The sequence below is a fragment of the Aquarana catesbeiana genome, linkage group LG11 (genome assembly GCF_042186555.1).
Source record: "Aquarana catesbeiana isolate 2022-GZ linkage group LG11, ASM4218655v1, whole genome shotgun sequence".
In the NCBI taxonomy this organism is placed as follows: Eukaryota; Metazoa; Chordata; class Amphibia; order Anura; family Ranidae; genus Aquarana; species Aquarana catesbeiana.
The window spans coordinates 15,052,067-15,079,476 of record NC_133334.1 but is presented as its reverse complement, the minus strand read 5'-3'; the positions used below and the strand labels follow the sequence as shown (position 1 = coordinate 15,079,476).

Here is a 27,410-nt window from a genome sequence, read left to right as displayed (position 1 = left end):
AGCCGATCGGCTCTCCTCTACTCGCGCCTGTCAGACGCAAGTGAGGAAAAGCTGATCAATGGCTCTTCCTGTTTACGTCGTGATCAGCCATGATTGGACATGGCTGATCACGTGGTAAAGAGTCTCTGTCAGAGACTCTTTACCTAGATCGGAGTTGTGGTGTGTCAGATTGACAGGCCGCAACAACGATCGCTGCAATGCGCACCCCCGGGGGATCGCAACGGCTTGATATCCTGACAACGTCATATGACGTCCGGTCAGGGTATCGCAACCACTTTGCTAACGTCATTTTGCTATATGGTGGGCGGCAAGTGCTTAAATACCACCAAAGAAAGCTCTATTTTTGGAGGAAAAAAATGACATCAATTTTATTTGGGTACAGCGTTGCACGACCGCGCAATTGTCAGTTAAAGTAACGCAGTGCCGTATCGCAAAAAATGGCCTGGTCAGGAAGGGGGCGGGGGTAAATAGGAGGTCAAGGGGTTAAACATCTCTATTCTATTATTCTCATTGTTTTACAGAGAAACCAAGTTTATTGTGGATCGTGAAGGACGAACGGGTTTTTCACAAGGAGAAGGCAACTCTGTTTTGCCAGATCACCGGGTTCAGACCTAAAAGACTTGTGATAAATCTATTTCTGGAAATGACAACTTCTGAAAATGATACAAACCACAAAGAGCTCATCCATTCATGGAAATCTACGGATGATGATCCTTCGTCTACAAATTCTTTCACTGCCCCGGAATCACTTACAGCTGGGGGCCGCAATGCCAAAGCCTCCGCCATTATCCCTCTGATGGAGATAGGCCTTGAGCGCAGTTTGCTGTTGCCGGTAGAAATGAAAGCCGTGATCACAAATTCAGATAACGGAACCTACAGCTGTGATTGCTCCATAACGGTGACCCCCAGCGCAGATACAGTCGACGGTGCAAAGCTTATTCTGGAAGTCCAACATGATGCCCTGAAAGACTCCATTTCCATACAGAGGACTCTACAAGTCATCAGATGTAAGCTTCTCATATGTAGGAGAATATACTGTATAGTCTTTAACCACTTAAGGACCGAGCCTCTTTCTGAGATTTGTTGTTTACAAGTTAAAAACAGGTTTGCTAGAAAAATACTTGAAACCCCCAAACATTATACTTTTTTTTTCTAACACCCTAGAGAATAAAATGTCGATCGTTGCAATACTTTCTGTCACACCGTATTTGCACAGCGGTCTTACAAGCGCACTTTTTTTGGAAGAAATACACATTTCTGAATTAAAAAAATAACAGTAAAGTTAGCCCAATTTTTATTATATTGTGAAAGATAATGTTATGCCGAATAAATTGATACCCAACATGTCACGCTTCAAAATTACGCCCGATCGTGGAATGGCGACAAAGCCTTAAAAATCTCAGTAGGCGACATTTAAAAAATTCTACAGGTTGCATGTTTTAAGCTACAGAGGAGGTCTAGGGCTAGAATTATTTCTCTCGCTCTACCGGTCACGACGATACCTCACATGTGTGGTTTGAATGCCGTTTTCATATGCAGGCGCTAGTCACGTATGCGTTAGCTTCTGCACGCGAGCTCGTCGGGACGGGGCGCGTTAAAAAAAATTTTAAAAAATTCTTATTTATTTTACCTTTTTTTTTTACATTTTTACACTGTTTTTTTTTTTTTTAATGGTGTCACTTTTATTCCTATTACAAGGAATGTAAAGGGCACCGGATCGTGGCGGGAAGGGGGGGGCACTCTACCGCCGCCGATAAAAGGGATCTCGTGGCAAATCCGCCACAAAGACCACTTTTATCTTAAACCGGACTGCTTACTGAAGAAGGGGATACTGGGGTTATGGCAGCTAGCTGCTGCCATAACAACGATAACCTCCTTCAAAGTACTGACGTTTAACGATGGTGGGCGGTCCAGAAGTGGTTAAAGTCGAACTCATTGCAAAACTTTTTTTTCCCCCTTTCAAATTAGTATGGAAGTGTTATAACCCCTGTCAGTTCTACTTTTGCCATCTAAATCCCATTGGGGAGATTCCCCTTCACTTCCTGTTCCCATAGCCATGACAGGAAGTGAAAGGAAATCCCTCCTAAGTGTGGGAATTCCTGGATGTCACCAGAACTAGTGACTTCCTGTCTGTTGCCTTTTCTGGTGACAACCCACAATTTGGGATTTTCTTTCACTTTCACTCTCAGTGAGAACGATCACCAGGACATAAAGAGAGACCGCAATAAAAAAAAAAAAACTTTCCTCTCAACTCTATTTAGAATTAAAAATAAAAAAAGTTTGGACCTAGTTATGCTTTGAATTAGAAATAAACCCTAACTAAATCACATTTAGTTTACTTTATGCTCCACCCAATTACTTAGTATTGGTAGTAGATATGGCAAAGTGTTTCAGCAGAGAGGCCCCCTTTCTCAAGCCTGGCTTCTAAAACTGCTTTGAAATCCATAAGATGAAGCAAATACACATAAAGAATAAAACGTTTCTCAGGATAGTATATTGAAAATAAGATGTTACCTAAATCTATTTTCTTATCAGTTAAAACCCATTTTTTATCATCTTTTTTTTTTTAAATCAATTTATGATTTACAGTAAAACCCCGGATTGCAAGTAATGCGGTTTACTAACGTTTTGCAATACGAACTGTTTCTTTTTTAACCCTGACTCGATTTGAGAGCGTTGTCAAGCAGGATTCAAGCCTCTGGGGTGTGCAGTACCGCATTTGGTCAGAGGTGTGGGGGCGCCGGGGATGCTCAGAGATGCTCAGAGACACTTAGAGACATTAATAGACACTCAGAGACACTCCAAGATGCTTGGAGACATTAAGAGACACTCAGAGATGCTCAAAGACATTAAGAGACACTCAGAGACACTCAGACACGCTCAGAGACACTCAGAGACATTAAGAGACAATCAGAGACACTCAGACATTAAGAGACACTCAGACATTAAGAGACACTCAGAGACGCTCAGAGACACTCAGACGCTCAGACATTAAGAGACACTCAGAGACGCTCAGAGACACTCAGACGCTCAGACATTAAGAGACACTCAGAGACACTCAGAGACGCTCAGAGACACTCAGACATTAAGAGACACTCAGAGACACTCAGAGACGCTCAGAGACACTCAGACATTAAGAGACACTCAGAGACACTCAAAGATGCTCAGAGATGCTTGGAGACATTAAGAGACACTCAGAGATGCTCAGAGACACTCAGACATTAAGAGACACTCAGAGACATTAAGAGACACTCAGAGACACTCAGAGATGCTCAGAGACACTCAGACATTAAGAGACACTCAGAGATGCTCAAAGACACCTGACGCTGCTAGATGCTCAGAGATGCTTGGAGACATTAAGAGACACTCAGAGACACTCTGAGACATTAAGCGACACTCAGAGATGCTCAAAGACATTAAGAGGCACTCAGAGACGCTCAGAGACACTCAGAGACACTCAGAGACGCTCAGAGACATTAAGAGACACTCAGAGACACTCAGAGACACCTGAAGTTGCTCAGAGAGACTCAGAAACGCTCAGACACTCCGTTCCTGATTGTCTCAGAGCGTCTCTGAGCGGTCTCCGAGTGTTTCCGAGTGTCTCTGGTGCCCCCCCCTACACCATTGGCATAGCTCCCAACTGTCCATGATTTTGAGGGACTGTCCCTGATTTGGAGCAATGTCTCTCTTTCCCCCTCATTTGTCCCTCATTTTGGTCTGATCTATATAGTTTTATGTAAACTACACTTTTTATCTTTCAAAAAGTGTTTCCCAGCGCTAAACCTTTCATCCAATTTCTAAATTGCTGCATTTGTACATTTTAAAACCCAAACTAAAAGAATAGCAGTGGTAAAAAAAAGCCTTTCTAGATTTAATTAACCATTTTTTTGGTTAATTCTCCATTAAGGGTGTGTGTCAGGGGGGCGTGTCCTGTGCCTATATACGTTTGTTAGTAGGTGTCCATCATTCCCATCTCATAATGTTGGGAGGTATGCCTCTGGCCACATGCAGTACTCTTTACACTAATGCCCCGTACACACGGTCAGACATTGATCAGACATTCCGACAACAAAATCCTAGGATTTTTTCCGACGGATGTTGGCTCAAACTTGTCTTGCATACACACGGTCACACATAGTTGTCGGAAAATCCGATCGGTCTAAACGCAGTGACGTAAAACACGTACGTTGGGACTATAAACGGGGCAGTGGCCAATAGCTTTCATCTCTTTATGTATTCTGAGCATGCGTGGCACTTTGTCCGTCGGATTTGTGTACACACGATCGGAATTTCCGACAACGGATTTTGTTGTCGGAAAATTTTATCTCCTGCTCTCCAACTTTGTGTGTCGGAAAATCTGATGGAAAATGTGTGATGGAGCCCACACACGGTCGGAATTTCCGACAACAAGGTCCTATCACACATTTTCCGTCGGAAAATCCGACCGTGTGTACGGGGCATAACAGTGACACTGGAACAAATTGTCTGTGTTTCCATTGATTCCTATGGGGAAACTCGCTTTGATATACCAGTACTTTGGATTACAAGCATTCTTCTGGAACAGATTATGCTCGTAATCCAGGGTACTACTGTATTTTATACCAGAACCTAAAATCTATAGTTGATTAGGAGGACTGTAGTTTCACATAATAGCCTCTAGGTGGAACTAAAGTAGCAGCCTCCTTACACTAGTACATTTCTGATGGAAAAGGATACTTTGTTATTCTAATGCCGCGTACACACGAGCGGACTTTACAGCAGACTTGGTCCGGCAGACTTTTCGACTGACTTCCCGACGGACTTTCCGAATGAACGGACTTGCCTACACAAGATCAACCAAAGTCTGACGGATTTGTACGTGATGACGTATGACCGGACTAAAATAAGGAAGTTCATAACCAGCAGCCAATAGCTGCCCTAGCGTCGGTTTTTGTCCGTCGGACTAGCATACAGACAAGCGGACTTTTCGACCGGACTTGAGTCCGTCGGAAAGATTTGAAACATGTTTTATTTCTAGGTCCGTCTGACTTCTGGGGAAAAAAAGTCCGCTGGAGCCCACACACGATCGAATTGTCCGACGGACTCCGGTCCGCCGGATTAAGTCTGCCGTAAAGTCCGCTCGTGTGTACGCGGCATAAAGATTATAAAAATGGATATTATGTCTCTTGTTTCTATGTTACTTTAACTGCTTCTGGACCGCCCCATGTACATTTACTGCAGCAGTGCGGCCTCTCTGTGTGAAATCACGTACCTGTATGTGATTCCGCCCTTCGTGGTCTGGAGCGCGCATGTGCGGTGCCGGGCGACCAGCTCTGGCTGTGATTGGACACAGCAGGAGCCAATCAGTGGGGCCCGATGTCAGCCTGGACATGCCGATCGTTCCAGAGGCAGGAATGTATGTATGTATGTAAACAAGGCAGATCGCTGTTCTGTGACAGGAGAAGACGGAGATCTTGTTTTTCTGCTAAGCAGGAACACAGATCTCTGTTTTCTTACATCATAAGCACCTCCCCCACAGTTAGAAAGCACCCCCTAGGGGCACATTTAACCCTTAGTTTGCCCCTGATGTTAACCCCTTCCCTGCCAGCATCATTAGTACAGTGACGGTGCATATTATTTAGCACTGATCACTGTATTGGTCACTGGTCCTCAAAAAAAGTGTCAAGTGACACTCAGTGTCCGACTTGTCCGCTGCAATGTCGCAGTCCCGCTATAAGTCACTGATCGTCGCCATTACTAGTAAAAAAATAAATAAATAAAAATTCCATAAAAATATCCCATAATTGGCAGACGCCATAACTTTTGCTCAAACCAATCAATATATGCTTAATGGGATTTTTTTTTTTAACCAAAAACTTGTAGCAGGATACATATTGGCCTAAACTGATGAAGAAATTTGATCTTTTATATTTTTTAATTGGATGTTTTATAGCAGAAAGTAAAAAAATATTTATATTTTTTTCGAAATTGTAATTTTTTTTGTTTATAGCGCAAGACATAAAAACCGCAGAGGTGATCAAATACCACCAAAAGAAAGCACTATTTGTGGGGAAAAGGGACATTAATTTTATTTGGGTACAACGTTGCACGACCGCGCAATTGTCAGTTAAATTAACGCAGTGCCGTATCGCAAAAATAATGATCCTGGTCATGAAGGGGGGTAAACCTTCTGGGGCTGAAGTGGTTAGAGTCATACTAAAGTCTAGTTTTTTGTTTTTTTTTTTACTTTAACCACTTCAGCCCCGGACCATTTGGCTGGCAAAAGACCAGAGCACTTTTTGCGATTTGGCACTGCATCGCTTTCACTGACAATTGCGCGGTCGTGCGACGTGGCTCTCAAACAAAATTGATGTCCTTTTTTCCCCACAAATAGAGCTTTCTTTTGGTGGTATGTGATCACCTCTGCAGTTTTTATTTTTTGTGCTATAAACAAAAAATAGCGCAAATCTTGAAAAAAACGCATTATTTTTTACTTATTGCTATAATAAATATCCCCAAAAAATATATAAAAAAACATTTTTTTTCCTCAGTTTAGGCCGATGCGTATTCTTCTACATATTTTTGGTAAAAAAAAATCGCAATAAGCGTATATTGATTGGTTTGCGCAAAAAGATCAGACACTTTTGGCGCTATTTTGGGACCGTTCACATTTATACAGAGATCAGTGCGATTAAAAATGCATTGATTACTGTGTAAATGTGACTAGCAGTGAAGGGGTTAACCACTAGGTGGCACTGTAGGGGTTAAGTGTGTCCTTGGGAGTGATTCTAACTGTGGGGGGAGGGGCTGTGTGTGACATGACAGCGATCACCACTCCCGATTACAGGTAGCTGTGATCAGTGTCCTGTCACTAGGCAGAACGGGGAGATGCTTGTTTACATCAGCATTTCCCCGTTCTTCCTCTCCGTGAGACGATTGCGGGTATCCCTGTGGACATGGAGTCCACAGGACCCATAATCACACTAATAGTGCCCGCGGTGGGCGCGCGCCCGTAAACTGCTTCTTAAAGGGCAACGTACAGGTAGATTAATATGCCCGTACGTGCCCTTCTGCTGACGTATATCGCGTGAGCCGTTCGGCAAGCGGTTAAAAAAAAATAAACATGTTATACTTACCTGCTCTGTGTAATGGTTTTGCACAGAGCAGCCCGGATCCTCCTCTCCTCAGGTTTCTCTTGGGTGCTCCTGTCCCCTCCCTCCTGTTGAGTGTCCCCACAGCAAGCAGTGTGCTATGGGGGCACCTGAGCCGAGCCACAGCTCCCTGTGTCCATTCAGACACGGAGCCGTGTTTCGGCCCTGCCCCCTCTCATTCCTGATTAGATAACTGACTTTGATTGACAGCAGCAGGAGCCAATGGTGCCACTGCTGTGTCTCTGTGCCGCCGCACCTGGATAGAGATGGGGCTCAGGTAAGTATTAGGGGGGCTGCTGCACACAGAAATCTTTTTATCTTACTGCATAGAATGCAGTAAGATAAAAAAAAGTTCTGACTTTACAATCACTTTAAAGTATAGAATTGCAGAATAAACACATTTCAGTTTTTTTGGTAAAAGCTGTATAAGATATATTAGGAAATAGACTGGTGTCATCCTGGATACCACATCCTTAATATGGATAATATGGTTAAAATGGATAATCAGAACACATCGTAGAAGAGAGGACCTTTCATTCTTATTTTGATTATTTTTATTATACATTAAATAAAGCTTAACAATAATTTTTCATCCAAGTCATACAAAAAGAATAATAAAAATATATATATTCACAGTTGTAGTTCAGTTTATAGTAACCGCCTTTAGAGAGTTTCAGAACACTCCCACCTGCTGAAATATTGTTTGTTTCATTCTTAATTTGAGCTCCTCAATAAGAACATGTCATAGAAATTGTGTTGATTACAGTAATTACAGTACCAGCTGGGAGAGAAAAGATGGCTCTCCCCTCGACGCGTTTCCCAGAAATACATTTCCAATTCTAATGAGACAGTATTCTAAGATAGAGAAATACAGTAAAACCTTGAATTGCGAACATAATTTGTTCCGGAAACATGCTTGTAATCCAAAGCACTTGTGTATCAAAGCAAATTTCCCCATAAGAAATAATGAAAACTCAAATGATTCGTTCCACAACCATTCATGCATAAGTCCTTCAGTTTATAGCCCATATAAAGAGATTATAGCAATGTGATCAGGTTGCGTAACCATAAAATGTTCATCCACAAATGGAAGCCTCCACAAGGGGATTAGAAGCAAAATCCATCAGGAGCTACTGAGTATAAAAGAGAAGAGAGGCGCCTCTAAGTGTAGAACAACATGTAAGTGTGAGCGCTGGGTTCAACACAATTAAAACCCCCCAACCTTATCGTTCCTAATGAGGAGCAGGTGTTCAAAAAATGTATACAACTACAAACATGAATAAAATCCTGGGGCAAAGACAATGTAATGGGCAATATAGACAAAACGGCTATTATCTGCTTAACGTCCATGTAAGCTGAAATATAGTCCATTGCATATGAAAGCAACTACAGAAGGCAGCCCCGTTTGTACGGAAGAAGCAGTCCTCTGGGTGCTGGAGAAAAAGAACAGAGGCGCCACTCTAAGTGCAATATTAAAAGTGAATTTAATAAATCTTTAAAATTTTTACTCACAAAGGTACATTCTTTACCTACATGCCTGATTACAATGTACCTTTGTGAGTACCAATTTTAAAGATTTATTAAATTTGCTTTGAATATTGCACTTAGAGTGGCGCCTCTGCTCTTTTTCTCCAGCCTCTAAGTGTAGCAATATGGTTACATTTAATGAAGGTCCAACATTTAGCAACTCACATGGTTGATGATTAAAAGTGGCACATCCATGTATGCAGGCATCCGGGGTAAAGATGTCCACATAGACCACATAGACCATCCTCCGCACCGCCGGCTCTCACCGCTGTCAGTCTGCAATCGTGACCAGGAAGACTACCCTGCAGTAGAGCGATCTGAAAGCAAGACTTGAACCGCTCGTGGATTGCAGCGTGGAAAGGATGACGTCGATGGCGGTGAGGAGTATTGTCTATGTGGACAGCTTTACCCCGGATGTCTGCATACTTAGATGTGCCTCTTTTTTTTGTATAATCTTTATTTTATATTTTCAAGATAACATACATAGAGAAAGTCAAAACCCAACAAGAAAAGAATAACACAATGAGTGCCCAGAGGGGCATATAGGGGGACAGGAGAGGGGGGGGCATTGGGTTACTAGGACATAAAGACTTCTGGTACAATCAGTAGCTAGCTTCATATGACTTCATCAAGTTATACCTCAACAACAGAGGGGTATGTGAGTACTTTAACCGTAGTAGCAGAGCAAAACAACGTTCTTTTACATAGGATACAATGCTACGCACACTGCATCCATGATAACCCAGGATGAAAAGGTAGGGGGGGGAACAAAAGGGGGAATGGTCATACCCATAAACAATAAGTATAACAATCAATCAGCACAACTGCAGTAAGCGTACATCTATAACTATGATAAAGGACCTAGGGGTTCGTGGCTCACAGGTCTCAACCTCAAAAAAGAAAGAAAAAAAAGAAAAAAAGGGGAAAAAGAAAAAATTATGTACCATCAACCTCTATTCAGCCGGCCTGGGGGCTGTATTAGGTGGCATTTGCATCATGTTAGATGTATAATGTATCCACGTGGCCCACATAGCATAAAATTTATCATACCTATCCTTGCACTTCACCATCCACTCCTCTGCTGCCATAATGGAGTTGACTTCCAATATATGGGAATCAGACGCCGGGCAGTGTTTAATAGGTGTGGGAGAATTGAATTGCGGTAGAGGCCGAGAGGAGTGGATGGCACGTGCAGCAAAAACTCCAATGGTGAATCCTGTAGGTCTATATCCAAAATAATTTTTATCTGAGCCCTGATATCCCGCCAGAAGGGCCGAAGCCTCGGGCACTCCCACCAAACATGCAGGAAGGTGCCTCGGAGCCCACAGCCTCTCCAGCACGCAGCAGAAGCCGTCGGGTACATCCTAGCTAAGGTTGCTGGGACCCTATACCATTGAGTCAGCAGCTTAAAGCTATTTTCTTGCATCTTAGTATCCACCGAGCTCTTATGAGTGAGAAGGTATAGATGGCTCAATTGAGTCTCCGTAAACGTATGCTGTAGATCCCTCTCCCACTCTCGTTTGTATGTTGGTTTACCCTGGGACTCCACAGACTGCAACAGCTCGTAAAGCACTGAGATAGAGTGAGGAATGGAGTCCTTACATAGCCTTTCAAACGGGGTCAAAGAGGAGGGGGGTCGAACAGGATGAGGCAAACTACGGATAAAGTGATGTAATTGTCTTTAGCGCCATTCGTCCATAGGGAAACGGCTGAATTGAGAGCGGAGCCAGTCCAGGGAGACTAGGCCTTGCTCGTGTACAAACCTCCCACATCGCGTCTCCCCATCCCTTGCCCACATGCGGAAGTAGGAGAGGTGTTCCCCTGGGGTGAACCAGGGGAAGCCCCCAAGAGGAGCAAGTGGGGACAGCTTCCCCCGTGCGTTCAATATATCCTACAACTTCAGCACATGGACAGAGACCGGCGACACAAAGTCCGAGAGGCCTCGACAGTCCTGGGGAAGCCATGGAGCGTGAGACAAATTACGACCAGCCAGAAATTTCTCAAGGGGAACCCAAGATTTGGTGGCTGTATGGTGCTGCCAATTGAGAATCCTTTGCAGGGCAACCGCCTCATAATATCTTCGTATAGAGGGGACCCCCAGCCCCCCAAGCCCCTTAGGACGTTGCAGTGTGCGGAGGGCCAAACGGGTTGTACGACCCTGCTATATAAATTTTAGGAACAGGCTGTTGAAGGCCGAGAAGAGAGATCTGGGTAGCGCTATTGGTACCATCTGAAAGTAAAAAAGAATTCTCGGCAGTACATTCATTTTCAAGATACTGATTCGGCCCATCCATGAGAAAGTGGTATGATCCCATTGTGAAAGATCAGCTTTAATCGTGGTGAGTAGAGGGGCAAAGTTACATGTATATAGTTGTGCAAATGTATTTGGGAGGTAAATGCCGAGATATTTTAATGAAGAGCAGCACCATGTGAAGGAGAAAGAGGCTTGCAGTTGGGAGCGCATCGCAGGAGGAATAGTTGATTTTAAAATTGGAGAAAGAATGGAATCTCCGTAGTTCCACCATAATGTTAGGGAGAGAAATCAGCGGGTCTGTGATGTAAAATAGAACGTCATCGGCATATGCAGATAGTTTATGTTCTGTCATCCCTACTGTGAACCCCCTGATGTTAGGATTGGACCGTATCTTATTGAGTAGCGGTTCCAGTGTGGGAGCGAATATCAGAGGGGATAAAGGGCACCCCTGTCTGGTCCCGTTTCTAATAGGAAACGAGTTAGAAAGCATCCCATTTACCTTAACCCGGGCTTCTGGGGAACTGTATAAGGAGCCTGTCCACCTAAGCATATTATGTCCTAGACCCAATCTGGATAGTACCGCCTGAAGATAGGCCCAGTCCACCCGGTCAAAAGCTTTTTCAGCATCCGTGGATAATAGGAGACAGGGTGGACTGGGCCGCTGTAGATTCGCCCAGTGAATTAGTTGTATGGCTCGGTTGGAGTTGTCCCTAGCCTCCCTCCCTGTTATAAAACCCGTTTGGTCCAGGTGAATTACCGTTGGTAGGACGGGTTTAAGTTGATTCGCCAAGACCTTTGCTAAGATTTTGATGTCGATATTCAACAACGAGATCGGCCTATAGTTGCTGGGGTGGATGGGTCCTTCCCTTCCTTTGGAAAAACGGCAATATGTGTGAGCAGTGCCTCCTTCGGAAGGGGAGTGCCTGATGCCAGGGCATTAAAGTATGTGCACATGCGATCAGACAGGAGGGATGAAAATTTACGGTAATATGCATTGGTGAACCCATCCGGGCCAGGGCTTTTTCCTTGTGGAAGGTCTTTAATGACTGCTTCGATCTCCACCACAGCTATAGGCCTGTCAAGCTGTTCACTAATCAGTGTGGACAATTGAGGTGCTAATGCCTCTTCTAGGTATTGTGAAATACATTCCATTTTCTGCGGAGGCGTGTGACCCGCGAGTGTGGCAGAGAGCTGGTAGAGTTGGGCATAGTACTCCCGAAAGGTGTCTGCAATTTTGGAGGACAATACCGTTTGGGAGCCTGAAGCAGTTTGCAACCTATGTATGTGACCGGACGTGCACTGTCTTTTAAGGGCCCTTGCTAATAGCCTCCTGCACTTGTTTCCAAACTCATAAAATTTATGAGACACATATGTCAGTCTATCCCGTATGCGTGTTTCTAACAGAGTAGAAATTTTTTCCGTATGGGACACAAGCTCCTCATAAAGGGGTGGCATCAGTTGGCGTTTATGTTTAAGCTCCGCGGTGCGTAGCTGGGTCAGTAGGGACTGAAGTTCCGCACTGCGTGCTTTTTTGATTCTGGATCCTTGGGAAATAAGCTTGCCCCGCATCACGGCCTTGTGTCCCTCCCACACAGATGCCATCCCCACCTCTCCCGTCATGTTCTCCTTGAAATATAGTTATATGGTAATTGAGACCCGCTTTTGTGCCACTGCATCATCTAGCAGGTTTTCATTTAACCGCCACGTCCATTGACAAACTTCCGGCGATAGGGGAGATAGGGAGATGGAGATGGGTGCATGGTCGGAGATCGTCAGGGATCCAATCGATGCACCGGAGAGTGATTCTACCAATAAGAGGTCTATCCGCATGTACACAGTGTGTGTAGCGCAATAGTAACTAAAATCTTTTACGGTGGGGTGAAGCACTCTCCAGCAGTCGACCAAATGGTTTGCATTCAGGGTCTTACAAAATAGTTTAAGGAAGGCGAACAAGTGTGTAGAACGGCCAGAGGAATTATCCAACTGTGGGTCGGGGCTGACATTAAAGTCACCCCCCACCACCAGCCTCCCCGTGGAAAGGGCATCTAACATCGTATCCAAAGACTCCAATTGCTTAGAATTAGGAGCATACAGCGCCATGAGGCTAAGCTTGCGAGCGAACAGAGTGCCTTTCAAGAAGACAAATCTGCCGTCCGGATCCGCACAGTGTTCTAAGGGAATGAAAGGGCAATTTTTATGTATCGCTACCACTGCTCCACCAGATTTAGGTCAGGGTGAATTGCTAAGGTACCAATGGTTGTAGAGGTGTGTAGGGAGACAGTTCTGAAATGAGTTTCCTGTAAGAGTAAAATGTGTGCACCCAGTCTCTTTGTCTCAAGCCACAACTTACTGTGTTTGGATGGGGAGCTCAGGCCATGGACATTATACGAGACGATCTTCAGATCAGCCATGGATGGTCACTAACGGCTCCGCCCCAGGGGCATGTGGAGGATGAGGAGAGACCTGCGGCCAAATGAACCCAATAAGTCTGAGGTGCTGAAAAGAAAAAACATGTAAGTATAACCCAGTTAGCAAAAAAAGGGAGAAAAAGAAAAACACATATAAATAATACAAAACAAATGGAGAACATTATGCCCAGTGGGCAAGTAGATAACACTAACACCGATGGTGCAGGGGTCACCTCTCGGCCAGCCAGCCCAAAAAGGTCCCAGTGACCTCAGGTCTCCATCCCCTAGGACTGCTTGCGATCCTATGTGCCCAGGTAACATGCGGGGGAGGATCTGAGGGCTAAAGGAGAGAGGTGTAGCAGAGTGCGCCTGGGAGCCATGAGACGAACTGTGTGAGGCAATATTATTTGTCCCCCGAGCATCATGCCAGCCTGGGCTGCTAAAGGGACTTCACTGGGAGCCCGGTGAGGGGGGAGAGGGGAGGTGATGCAGGTGGATGGCGTGGTGAGGGTATCAGGGATGCCGCGTGTGCTGCCTGGGAACACTCACCCCGCGCCATCTTGAAATCGGCCCCACAATGCTGGCCTCCGCCGGTGAGATAGACATCCATGGAGGTGGAACGGAGCTGAGGCGTCCTACCGGGGCTGCGGGGAATGCTTCCTCCACCATGGAATCCTGATTGTCCGCTATTCGTAGGCTGGATACTGCTGCAGAAGCGATAATGTGGAGCGGGTCAGACGGAGCTCAGCTCACACACGTCTGCTCACTTCCATGCCGCGGCCATACCCCAGATGTGCCTCTTTTAATCATCAACCATGTGAGTTGCTTAATGTTGTATCTCCATTAAATGTAACCATATTGATACACTTAGAGGCGCCTCTCTTCTCTTTTATACTCAGTTGTGACATGATGCTACTTGTATATCAAGTCAAAATGTATTTAAAAATGTTGCTTGTCTTGCAAAATGCTCTCAAACCAAGTTACTCTCAAACCAAGGTTTTATTGTATATAAGAATTCTGAAAATCATATGTCTAAAATCAGGCATCAATCACTGAAGGAGAAAATATTATACAATACATGGTATTGTAATTTTGTTGTATTATTTTATATTTTTTTTACTGTATTTTCAACTGAATCATTGTTTGCCATGCATCTCAGGGACAAATGCCAGGACAGGGCCGAGGAGAGACCAAAAAAAAAAAGTAGCAACAAGAGGAAGAGACAAAGGCAGCGCTGATAATAGCTTTTAAACTCAAGAGTAAAATAATGATAAATGTGAGAGAATATATGTAATACCTCTTTAGGGATACTGAAAATAAGGAGTCCTAGAGTTTGTAGGGATAGAGATGTTATCATGGGTCTCTAGGCTTTACATGTTATGTTGAGGAATGCTAAAGAATTGGTGGTACAACATAATATATAACATAACATATTTTGATATATATTATTATATTTCCACTTCTAGCCCATAGGCCATAAAAAGTGATCAGGTGGCTGTAAAACCACTTGGTTCAATTTTACCCCAAAGCTGATCACTGGCTGTGATAAAAGATACCAGGATCATGCAGCCATGATCCTGGTATAACTGCTGCTGAGACCATCATGGTGTCCTGGTAACAATATCTATATCTATATATATGTTGCCAAGACACCAGGATCTTGATGCTATTGTGCCCATATAGCTGCTATTGTGCCCATATAGATGCACAACAGCAGCTATGTGGGCACAATAGCATTGTCAGACTTCCATGTACCTGACCGATGAGCCCGAAATAGCAGGCGAAGGTCTCCCTTACGTGTCTGGTTCGCAGCCCCTGGTAGTATGAACAGGAGGCAAGGGAGCACAGAATGGTATAAGAGCCTGGCTTGTGGAAGTAAGGAGCCCCGGATCCTGGTGCAAGTGGGTTGGTGATCACTAGTCAGCTGGAACACAGGCAGCAGATGCAGTGCAGGAGCAGAGCAGGCAGGTCCGGTCACAGGCAGAGTTGGCAACAGGCAGGCAGCGTAGTACAGAGGAGCAGGCAGGTTCAAGGTTAAGGACAGGCCGGGGTCAGATGCAGGCAGAAGACAGAGAATAATCCAATGGACAAGCCGGGTAGTCAGGAGATCAACGTTCAGACAGGTTAACGGGAACACGGATACAGGGAGCTGCAGATCGGACAGCACCGTACAAATTGCACAGACAGCCTAAATAGGGCGATTGGCGTCAAGCGTGCGCACACGCACACCCACACGCGCGGGCGCGTGGCAGCACACTGGCTCACCCCAGGGTGCCCGGCACTGAGTTTATTCTGGGAGCTTCTCTGACAAGCATAAAGATGTTATTGTGCCCATATGGCTGCTATTGTGCCCTTATGGATGCTGTTGTGCCCACATAGCTGTTGTTGTGCATCTATATGGGCACGATAGCAGCTATGCAGGGAACAACAGCATCTATAAGGGCACAATTATCAGCTATATGGGCACAACAGCATAAATATGCTATTGTGCCCATATAGAATTTCAAATCTCCACTGGCTTAAGCCAATGTTGCACCATGCAGGTGTATTTTTTATTTTTTTGTAATTAATCGATTGCCTAATTGTATAATTATTTATACCTTCACTTGGTCGCAGCATATTTTGCATGGTTTTGCGTGTGGCTCTGATTGCCACGGCAAAACCAGGTACACTCTCCCCCCACAAACAGTGCCAAATGTGGCAGTGGAAGGGGGGAGGGTTATCACGCTTTATGTGATAATGACTAAGCCCCTCCCCTTCATGACATTGTCAAAAAGGGGTGGAACATGGGTGACCTTAAAATTATGCCCCCCCCCGAAAAAAGTTCTGCGGACGCCCATGTGTGTTGATGTGGGGATCTGTAAGCTCAACACGCTTGTTGAAAGGAAAAACGGAATGTGTATACCGCGCTTTATTATTAATGGGGGCTTTAAGATTTTGATAAGCCACCTGCCCACAGACCCCCCTATAAGCACCGGCCAGGGTTGGGGTGAAAACGTCCTTGTCTTCACCAACATGGGGACAAGGTGCTTTTTTAGGGGGGACCCTCATGTTAAGTGCATGTGGCCTGGTATGGTTTGGGGGCTGCATGACTAGGTTTTTGTATAGATTTTGTGGGGGGGAGCACTATGAATTTCTTTTTTTATTCTTGCTATAGGATGTGTTACAGCAAAAGGCATAGCTCCCAACTGTCCCTGATTTCGAGGGACTGTCCCTGATTTAGAGCAATGTCCCTCTGTCCCTCTTTCCCCCTCATTTGTCCCTCATTTAGTCTGATTTATATAGTTATATATAAAATGCACTTTTTATGTTTCAAAAAGTGTTTCCCAGTGCTAAACCTTTCATTCAAATTCTAAATTGCTGCATTTGTAAATTTTAAAAGCCAATATAAAGGAATAGTAGTGGTAAAAAAGCCCTTGTGGATTTAATTACCCTTTTTTTTGGTTATATCTTCTTTAAGGGGGTGTGGCAGGGGGTGTGTCCTATGCCTACATACGTTTGCTAGTAGGTGTCCCTCATTCCCATCTCAAAATGTTGGGGGGGTATGAAAATGGAATGGGAGGTATGAAAAGAGACATCTACTGAGAAAACCATGCCCACTGCTGATGATATTGATCACATCCAAGATGGCAGCACCCAATGGCAATCTCAGGGTTTTTACAGGTAAATAAACTATGCATACAATATATTAAATACCATGTGGGCTGCTATGGCTATAGTTATTAGATATTTGAATTGTTTTGTTAGGCATTGAAATTCAGACAAAATACATTTGAATTTAAAAATTAATGTGAAATTGTGAAATGGAAACATACTGCAGTAAATACAGTAAGGTATAACAGTTAAATAAGATGAAGATTCCTTCTTAGGCTGCAGAATAGAATAGAATGGAATCAAACAGAAAATACAATTATATAATTGGATAGAACAGCATAAAACAGAAAATAATAGAATAAAATAAACCAAAATAGAATAAAAAATAAAGGAATATAAGAGAATAAAACAGAATAGAATAGAATATAGTCATCACATTTAGAATTTTGAATTGATTTGAAAACAATGAATATAGAAAAAATCACTCTGGAATAATTCTAACACAACAAATATGATGAAACAAAAGTATTAAATTAACAAATGAATCTCAATAAATTTTTTCTGTCATGTACATCTCTAAGGCCAGGTTTATACATATGCGATTTGGATGCGTGTTTCCCCACATCCATTTCGCATGACAGACAAGGGTGACCGGCTCTCAATGGAGCCGGTTCACACAATTCCAGGGTGGCCATGGTCCGAATTGAAAAAGGGGCCGGTGTGTCTTTGGGTCTGGTTCAGGTGCGTTTTCAGGCTTAAATTTGGCCCAGAAACGCACCTGAACCGGTAAACAGAAACACACCAGACCCCAGGCACGAACCTGCCGCCACACGAACCCGGCCTAATAGTTATGCCACTCCTCTGGAAAATGGCAGTGGCTGGAAGAAAGAACATTTGTTTTTTTTAATTAGAGATGATACTTTTGTAACTTTATCGCCAACCATAAAGAGAACTAAAAATTGCATTTCATTTTAACCCCTGTTATGTTTTTCATTTAGTTACACCAACGGTAGAAGTGACCATAAAGAAGGGACAGAAGAAGGATGACATTAATGTAAATTGCAGTGTAAAGTGGACTCATCCAAGCTATTTATACATCACTTGGCTGAAGATGAAAGAAAATGAAACTAAACAATCATCGATTTGCAGTTTTCCAAGAAGTGTTGGTCGGGGAATAGACGCCCATTTGTGTCACATCATAGCAGACATTGAAGAACACAATGACCATGTCAGTTTTTGCAGCATTCTAATACTGAACAAATCCGGGTGGAAAGGAGCACAATTCGCCTGCACCATCCGACATGTTCATACAGGAGTCTGGAAAACGGCAAAAATACAATATACAGATGAAGGTGAGTGGGAATGCTATGACAATAGTTTTATTAGAGGTAGCCACCATAGTCTGCAATTTCCAGGAATCAGGTTTGGGTCTTAAAGATTTGTCAAAAAAAGCTAGAACTAAGCTTCTTTCCACCTCAAACAATAATGAATATGTAAAAAGAAAAACAGAGTAGTCTAACTTGGGGTCCTCTCAGAACTCAATGATATGATGACATCACAATAAGGGGGACTGGTCAGCAGAGGGCACAGACAGCAGTGCTGCATCACTGGTCTCCACTCCCATATGCCAACCGACTCAGGTGAGTTAAAAACCTTTTAGGAAGCATTTTTTTTAAATGCTGAACGATAGAAGTGGAATCGAAATAGATAGAGAACAATAGCATTCACCCAGAGATTGGACCCATGGCTGAATCCTTGCAAAACCCATTTCTTTTCCAAGCTATATCCATCTTATTATGAGTTTTTGCAGTTTTTTCAAGATATTTTGACAAGTAACATATGTTTGCTTATTTCAGATGAGAGCTTATCCTGACTGGAGGACATCAGCTAATCGGAAGGACTATAGAGCTTTCTGGAGAAAAAACATAGAGCTGGATCTGAGGATACAACTGCTCCTCCATCATCATAGGACAATCATGAGCAGAATCTTTACTGTACTGCAGAGCCCAGCTAGGTGGACGGTGTGGTGTCCTGGTACCCAACCTGCAACCCTTTGTTGTATGTTGTAGGATTCTGGGATCCCAGTAACCAGTAGTAGGTTATTTCCCTGGCTAGGTGCTTACTCGGACCTGATTGGTGTGCAACCTGAAATAATAGGATGTTCCTGTCACATACCTAATAGGAGACTGAAATGAAGAAGGTCGGCCTCTCTTGTATCTCCAGCCCAGGTCCCACTGAAGGTGGAAAAAATGGTGCCGAAGGACAGGAGGAACACAAGTGCAAGCAGGTGTAGGTTGCTCTTTGGGGGTGAACATCATGCTGACTGACTCGATCAGTCGATGCTTGTGAATATGTGGGAAAGTGGGCAGGTGGGAAGGATTTTTCTTCCGGAGAGTGTTTTCCTGCTGAAGAGAGGGTGGTGGGCCCTATTGGGGCCTGGGCTGCTACCTCAGGTTACAAGTACAAAGAAGTTTCCTCTATGGCACTTTAAAAGGCAGAGACTCCTTAGCAATCAGATAATATTAAATATATTTAGATTTTATTTGGAAGGTTAAAAATATGAAAGTATGACATTGATAAAAATCTAAATTTTTCAATGACCAATCCAATGATTTCTCTCCCAAATCTCTTCAGCGAAATAGAACTTTACAGTGCAATATCTTTTTTTAAGATAAACTTCTAAATCTGAAGCCATGGGGGTAGCGGTACCGAGTGAAATGGTAAAATTAATGAAGTTAAACCACAAATTTAAATGGACGGACCAGTCACTGAGGTATTTGGGAACCTCCATTCCTGCAGACCAATCGCGTATATATATGAGCTTAGTTTTTGCCATTGTTATATAGGGTGAGAGATCTGCTGGAGGGATGGCACAAGGGACTTCATTCATGGTTTGGTAGGAGTAACATAATAAAAATGAACATCTTACCAAAGTTCCTATACCTTTTTCAAGCTATACCCATTGCTATCCCCAGGATATTTTTTAGAAATATCCATACACTATTCACAAAATTTATTTGGGCACATAGACATTATAGGATTAGAAGGACACTCTTGATGCTGCCAAAACAATACGGGGGGGGGGGGTTAGCGATCCCCGATATGTACAAATATTATCAGGTAGCCCTAGTAAGTCGAATGATTGACGGATGTTGACATGGGGACTTAAAAATCTGGCCAAGATTAGAACAAGCACAGAGTAGGGAGTTACTGCTGAGGGCACCATGGTGCTTCAGGGATCTCCCATCCATGACCAAGTCACACCCAACTATAAGACCAACTTTACGCATATGCAATAATCTTTTTGCCAAGGGTAAGCTATCCTCAAGGGATTCACCCCTGGTCCCTGTTTTGGGGAACCCACAATTCATTTTAGGTTTACGGAAGGGATCCTTTGACTTATTGATAAAGCGGGGATTATATCAGGCCTTGCATTTTTTAAGAGCAGGATGTCAGCCTACAGTTCAGGAACTGACAGACAGAAATGGCCCTTTTCAATTAGACTTTTGGCAGGCGGTACAACTAAGCCATTTTCTACATGCTAGGAAGGTAGAGTAAGTAAACCGAATGGAAGATCTAGTCTGGACTAGACATGTGCATTCGTTTTCGTCCGAATGCATTTTCGTCCGAATTTCAGGTATTTTCGTTATCGTTTTAACAAACGATAACGAAAGTGCAGAATCCGAAAAACGAAATATCCGACATAAACAAATGCTTTATTTTCGTTTTGGTTGCTACAACAGTTCGATATAGATAGGAGATTCGACATGATGATGACAATAACAATCTGTGTCCATCAAACCTGTGGTCGAATGTGCCTAACCTTAACTCTATTAGTCCAAGATTATTCTACATAGAGAGAAAAGATTTGACATAGAGAGAAAAGATTCGACATAGGGGAGAAAAGATTCGACGTAGGGGAGAAAAGATAAATAAAAATAATGATGATTATGAATGTTATTGGCTGATTGTAACCAAAGAGGAGGAGCAGTAAAATAGCTAGAACTAAGTACACACGTACTTTGGCTTATGGCGTCTGTTGAAAGTTCTGAGAAGATTCGACGGAGCAGGTAAACTATATGACATCGTACAGTTTAGCTGCTCCGTCGAATCTTCTTTGAACATTCGACATACACCATAAGCCTTCAATGACAGATTCGACCTTAATTTAGATTTTCGGACAAATGCAATTTTTAACGAAAAACGAAATAAATAAAAACGAATTTCGGGAGTAACTAAATAAATTTATTTTTCAGACGAAAACGAAATTCCGAAACGAAATATTTCAGTGTGCACATGTCTAGTCTGGACATCTCGACAAAAATGAGAAATCTATATGAAAATATGGTAGCTGTGGAATCTTTGTTTATTCAGAGGAAGGAAGAAAACGTATTGACGTGAACCCCATGAGATGAGAGAGGAGGACATGGGCCCTTTAGTATACCTTAAATTTAGAGGAGGGGGAACCTTTTGGTGGGGAGGGGATGGAATTAGGGGGAGACGCTTTTAGGTTTTTTTTTTCCTTTAAGGTGGGGGGGTATAAAAAGGAAAGGAGGAGAATAGTCTGATATTAGCTGTTATGTCTGGAACATTAGGAGGGAGTAGGTGCTGTGCCGGGTCCTGAATCAGGGGTTGCGTTCCCCCTTGACCAGGTTTGGCTAGCAATTTGGAAAGTGGAATTTAGATGGAGATATTTCCTCTTTTTGATATTCCCCCAGATTTAACTTCATGGTTAAACGTTATTGAATTTGATGATATGTTGTTGGTTGCTTATATACAGGTGATGTATGTCAATTATGGAAGAGGCTGTTTATTTTCCTTTGTTAAAATAAAAATAAAGAAATTGAAAAAAAAAATCTAAATTGGATGCATATATAACTCAGATGTAATATCAAAAAACATATACAAACAACCACTTGACTCTGTCAAATATCAAAATAGGACAGAGAATGCCGACGCGTTTCAAGTTTAATGACGGTATTCCTCTTCTTCAGGGGCTGGGGGTTCAATAATTAGTTGTCTACAATTAATAGAGAACAAAGAGCAGTAAGCATTCATCGTTACACATAATTACGAAAGCTCTACAATAAATATATTATAATATTGATTCTAACCATATATTTTTTGGATATCACCAATATTGCATCCTATTAAAAACAGGGAAGAAGCCTGCTGCCATATATCATCCAAGCTGAAGAAAAGCAGTGAGGGAAGAGGGCACGGCAGGCCCAGAATCAGGACCAAACACAGAGGGCACTTTGTGTCCACCCAACCCCACACACACCACAGCTGAAGCAGGAATACACCTTATGTTTCTAGGGCATAAACAAAAAAAGAGAGAAAGCCTATTTACCACAAAGTGTGTGCAGTTTGGTGGTAAGGTTCTATGTATAAATATAAAAAAACTGGTCGTTTTATTAATACACACACCTTATAAGTGGCTAATATGTTGATAACGGGCAGACAAGGAAAAAGAGATGTACATAGGACAAGACAGATCACATCAGATATCTTTAAAGACATTTATAGTTACTATGGACCATACAAATTGTGTGCCAGAAATATATTATATGTATATACAAGAGGCGCAGTGATGAAAATCCATGGGTAGTGGATATCATCCAGCTAAAATGAGCTCTGCAACATTATGCCAAAAAATCTGGTTATTACCTGTGGTCTTGGTTGAAAAATGCTTAGTCTGCATGGTGCAAAAGGCAGCATGAGACTGAGCAAAAAGTGTCCCTCTTAAGAAGGCATCTCCTTGTAATTAGCTGTATCTCCCACAGCTGTGACTGGAGTGAGAACCGGACCAGAAGGAGGGAGTGCCTTCCCAATCCCTGGTGAGCAGGCCCGCCCCCCAGGAGCATCAAAGAAAGCCGAGACAGGTATCAACCCTGGTAGCAGTGTCGTGACGTCATCTGCCCGATGGAAAGGGGTGGGATGTGAAGCCCAGGTGATGTCCACGTCAGCGACTTGCGGCGCACAGGGGGCGCCATGGCAACGAGTAACCACACGGCCAGAGGCGTCAAATAAAGATGCCGACCGTGCCAAAAGCTCATAACATGGGCAGCCCCCGTGCGCCAAATAGATGATCCTGAGAGGATCAGCCGCGCCTCTCCCCTAGTGGCTGATGATATAATAGCAGGCAGCAGAGACTAACCCTGATGTTCACAGAACACGATAAAGAGAGAGGGACAATTGCGCTATAACATGGGAGAAAGAAAGAAGGGGGAAATAGTAAAAAAGCAACAGCTCTCAACCACATAAATACAATATCCATAATTAATGCATTGATATGCTACAATCAAAGAAATATCTATCAATAGAACAAATGCAGTAAATACACATAATTTATGTTCAAAAGATGTTATGGTAACAGACAATAGTTTGTGCAGAAACAGGCGTACCGAAATATGAAAGGCAGTTAAGATATCAGATTTGCATCATTAGAATCCCATTCTGATCCCCCTGATGCGAATCCTTCCAAAAATGGCCTGAATGATATAGACTCATTCAGGCCAGGAGGTTTGGTTGCATCTAAGTGAAAAATTAACCTCTGTTCGTGTTGCAGGAGGATTTTATTCTAGTCACCTCCACGCATACCAGAATGTATGTGATCTAGGATCAAAAATGATATTTTTGGAAAATTTCCATCATGGATGGCCGAAACGTGTCTACCAAGGGGAAGGCTTGGGTTGCATGATTTCATAGATGCAATATGTTGGTAGGCTCGCTTCCAGAATTCTAAACTTGTCTTTATGATTACATAGAAACATGTGCAATCTAATAACAAATGGTATACCACAGCAGGAGTTTGGCAATTTGTATAGTGTTTGGGTTGGTACTTTTCTCCAATGGGTAATCTTATGTTTTTTGCAATATTCATAAATTGGCAATAACCACAGCCCCCACATCTGTACATCCCTGGACGTTTGCAGGGGTCTCTCTTTCCCCCTCCTTCCATTTATTCACTCGTGATTAATTGATCTTTTAGTGATTTAGCCCATTTAAATGTGAAAGAGGGAATGTCAGATACAAATAGACCAATAGTTGGACCAAGTTTCAACATATGCCAATATTTTACAATTTTTTTTTTTAAATTTTGTGTTGATTTGAAAATGTTGTAATGATCCGTTTTAGATTGGTCTTGTTTTTGGAGGACATAGGGTTGTAAATGAGGTCATGACGCGTTCTTGTGCAAGCCCATTTAAAGGCTTTTTTTAGACATGTGATTGAATATCCTTGTGCCAAAGTCCTTTCTTTTAAGGAGTCTGCTTCCTTTTTAAAAACATTATCATTTGAACAATTCTTTCTGATCCGTAGGTATTGACTTTATGGGATCAAGGAGATTAGAGGTTTAGGATGGAAGCTGCTTGCATGCAGTATAGAATTCCTGGCAGTGGGTTTCCGGTAAAGAAAGTTGGTTAGCAGGCCATCTTTGTCCTTATGGATTGTTTGAATCAAGTCCTTTTTATTATTTTATAAGAAAACAACATTGACACAATACAGACAAAACCACAAAAATAGAAATCACACCAAACCCCCCAAAAGAAAAAGAAAACCCCAGACCACCCCCCTTCAACAAACTCAGCCATCCCACCGCCCCACCACCCCCCGCTCACTTGGAGTATATATGACACACAAAAAAAAAGAATAACAATATCCAGTATTACAAAGTACACAGTACCCATTGGTTAACATGAGACCTAAGCCATCTAGACCAGGTAACATCAAACTTATTCAGGGAGTTCCTTAGGAAATATGTATGCTTTTCAAAGAAAATGATCCTATTGAGATCTACAATCCAATCAGACACAGTTGGTGGATGTGAAGAGTAGGGATGAGCTTAGAGTTCGAGTCAAACTCATGTTCAACTCGAACATCGGCTGTTCACCAGTTCGCTGAACAGCGAACAATTTGGGGTGTTTGCGGCAAATTTGAAAGCCATGGAACACCCTTTAAAAGTATATAGGAGAAATCAAAAGTGCAAATTTTAAAGGCTTATATGCATGGTATTGTCATAAAAAGTGTTTGGGGACCCAGGTCCTGCCCCAGGGAACATGTATCAATGCAAAAAGAGGTTTTAAAAACGACCATTTTTTCGGGAGCAGTGATTTTATTAATGCTTAAAATGAAACAATAAAAGTGTAATATTCCTTTAAATTTTGTACCTGGGGGTGTCTATAGTATGCCTGTAAAGGGTCGCATGTTTGCCGTGTTTAGAACAGTCTGACAGCAAAATGACATTTCAAAGGAAAAAAGTCATTTAAAACTACTCGCAGCTATAATGAATTGTCGGTCCGACAATACACATAAAAGTTCATTGATAAAAACAGCATGGGGATTCCCCACAAGGGTACCCTGAACCAAAATTTAAAAAAAAAATGGCGTGGGGGGGTCCCCCTAAATTCCATACCAGACCTGAAGGGTCTGGTATGGATATTAAGGGGAACCCTGCGCCAAAATTTAAAAAAAATGGCGTGGGGGTCCCCCTCAAAATCCATACCAGACCCTTCAGGTCTGGTATGGATTTTAAGGGGAACCCCGTGCCAAAATGTAAAAAAAATGGCGTGGGGTCCCCCAAAAAATCCATACCAGACACTTATCCGAGCACACAACCTAGCAGGCCGCATGGAAAGAGGGGGGGATGAGAGAGCGACCCCCTCCTGAACTGTGCCAGGCCATATGCCCTCAACTTTGGGAGGGTGCTTTGAGGTAGCGCCCCAAAGCACCTTGTCCCATGTTAATGGGGAGAAGGGCCTCATCCCCCCACCCTTGTCCGGTGGTTGTGGGAGTCTGCAGGTGGGGGGCTTATCGGAATCTGGATCCCGCCCCCCCTGTGTGAATTGGTAATGGGGTACAAATGTGCCAGCTATAATGAATTGTCAGGCCAGCAATACACATAAAAGTTAATTGATAAAAATGGCATGGAATTTCCCCACAGGGGAACCCCGAACCAAAATTTAAAAAAAAAATGCGTAGGGGTCCCCCTAAATTCCATACCAGGCCCTTCAGGTCTGGTATGGATATTAAGGGGAACCCCCCGCCAAAATTAAAAAAAAAAATGGCATGGGGGTCCCCCCTTTAAAATTCATACCAGACCCTTCAGGTCTGGTATGAATTTTAAGGGGAACCCCACGCCAAAATTTTTTTAAAAAATGGCTTGGGATCCACCCAAAAATCCATACCAGACCCTTATCCAAGCACACAACCTGGCAGGCCGCAGGAAAAGAGGGGGGACGAGAGAGCACCCCCCTCCCTCCTGAACCGTACCAGGCCACATGCCATCAACATTGGGAGGGTGCTTTGGGGTAGCGGCCCCCCAAAGCACCTTGTCCCCATGTTGATGGGGAGAAGGGCCTCATCCCCACAACCCGTGCCCGGTGGTTGTGGGGGTCTGTGGGCAGGGGCTTATCGGAATCTGGAAGCCCCCTTTAACAAGGGGACCCCCAGATCCCGGCCCCCCCTGTGTGAATTGGTAATGGAGTACAAATGTACCCCTACCATTTCACAAAAAAAGTGTCACAAAGGTTAAAAAACACAAGAGACGGTTTTTGACAAGTCCTTTATTAATTTCTTCTTCTTTCGGCTTCTTCTTTCATCTTCTTTCTTCTGGTGTTCTTTCAGTGTTCTTCTTCTTCCTCCATCTTCTTCTTCATCTTCTTCTTTTCCATCTTGTTCTTCCTCCGCTCTTCTCATCCCGCATCTTCCTCCAGGCTTCTTCTCCGCTCCGTCCGCACGATCCACCTCAGTGGGAGTCTTCAGCCATGTGACGCTTTGCTTCTTCTGACACTTCTTATATAATGGAGGGCGGGGCCACCTGGTGACCCCGCCCTCCTCTAACGCACGGCAAATTTACGGGACTTCCCTGTGGCTTTCCCCGTGTTGTCAGAGGGGGGCGGGGTCACCCGGCGGGTGTGTTAAAAAGTGTTTGGGGACCTAGGTCCTGCCCCAGGGGACATGTATCAATGCAAAAAAAGTTTTAAAAACAACAGTTTTTTTCAGGAGCAGTGATTTTAATAATGCTTAAAGTGAAACAATAAAAAATAAATATTCCTTTAAATATTGTGCCTGGGGGGTGTCTATAGTATGTCTGTAAAGAAGTGCATCTTTCTGATGTTTATTACAGTCGCGCAGCAAAATGACATTTCAAAAGGAAAAAATGTCATTTAAAATTGCTTGCGGCTGTATTGTCGGCTCCCGGCAATATAGATGAAAAACCTTTGGAAAAAAAATGCGTGGGTCCCCCCAAAATCCATACCAGGCCCTTTAGGTGTGGTTTGGATTTTAAGGGGAACCCCGCATCAAAATGTAAAAAAAAAAAAGAGGAGTCGGGGGTCCACCCCCAAAATCCATACCAGGCCCTTATCCAAGCATGCAACCTGGCAGGTCAAGAGGGGGGGGCGAGCGAGCTACCCCCTCCTGAACCGGACCAGGCCACATGCCCTGTTGGTCCCCGCAAAGCAACTTGTCCCCATGTTGATGGAGACAAAGGCC

General features: G+C 43.4%; 1 protein-coding gene across 1 annotated transcript in view; it reads left to right on the top strand.

The window, feature by feature from the left end:
- The window catches only part of LOC141111851 (uncharacterized), a 46,576-nt gene extending 26,670 nt beyond the window's left edge, over window positions 1–19,906 (top strand). The window contains exons 5-7 of the mRNA XM_073604014.1: window positions 522–1,007; window positions 17,912–18,265; window positions 18,770–19,906. Coding sequence (XP_073460115.1) covers window positions 522–1,007; window positions 17,912–18,265; window positions 18,770–18,786 — 857 coding nt within the window. The 3' untranslated portion in view covers window positions 18,787–19,906. The remainder of the gene's footprint in view (window positions 1–521; window positions 1,008–17,911; window positions 18,266–18,769) is intronic.
- The last annotated feature ends 7,504 nt before the right edge of the window (window positions 19,907–27,410 follow it).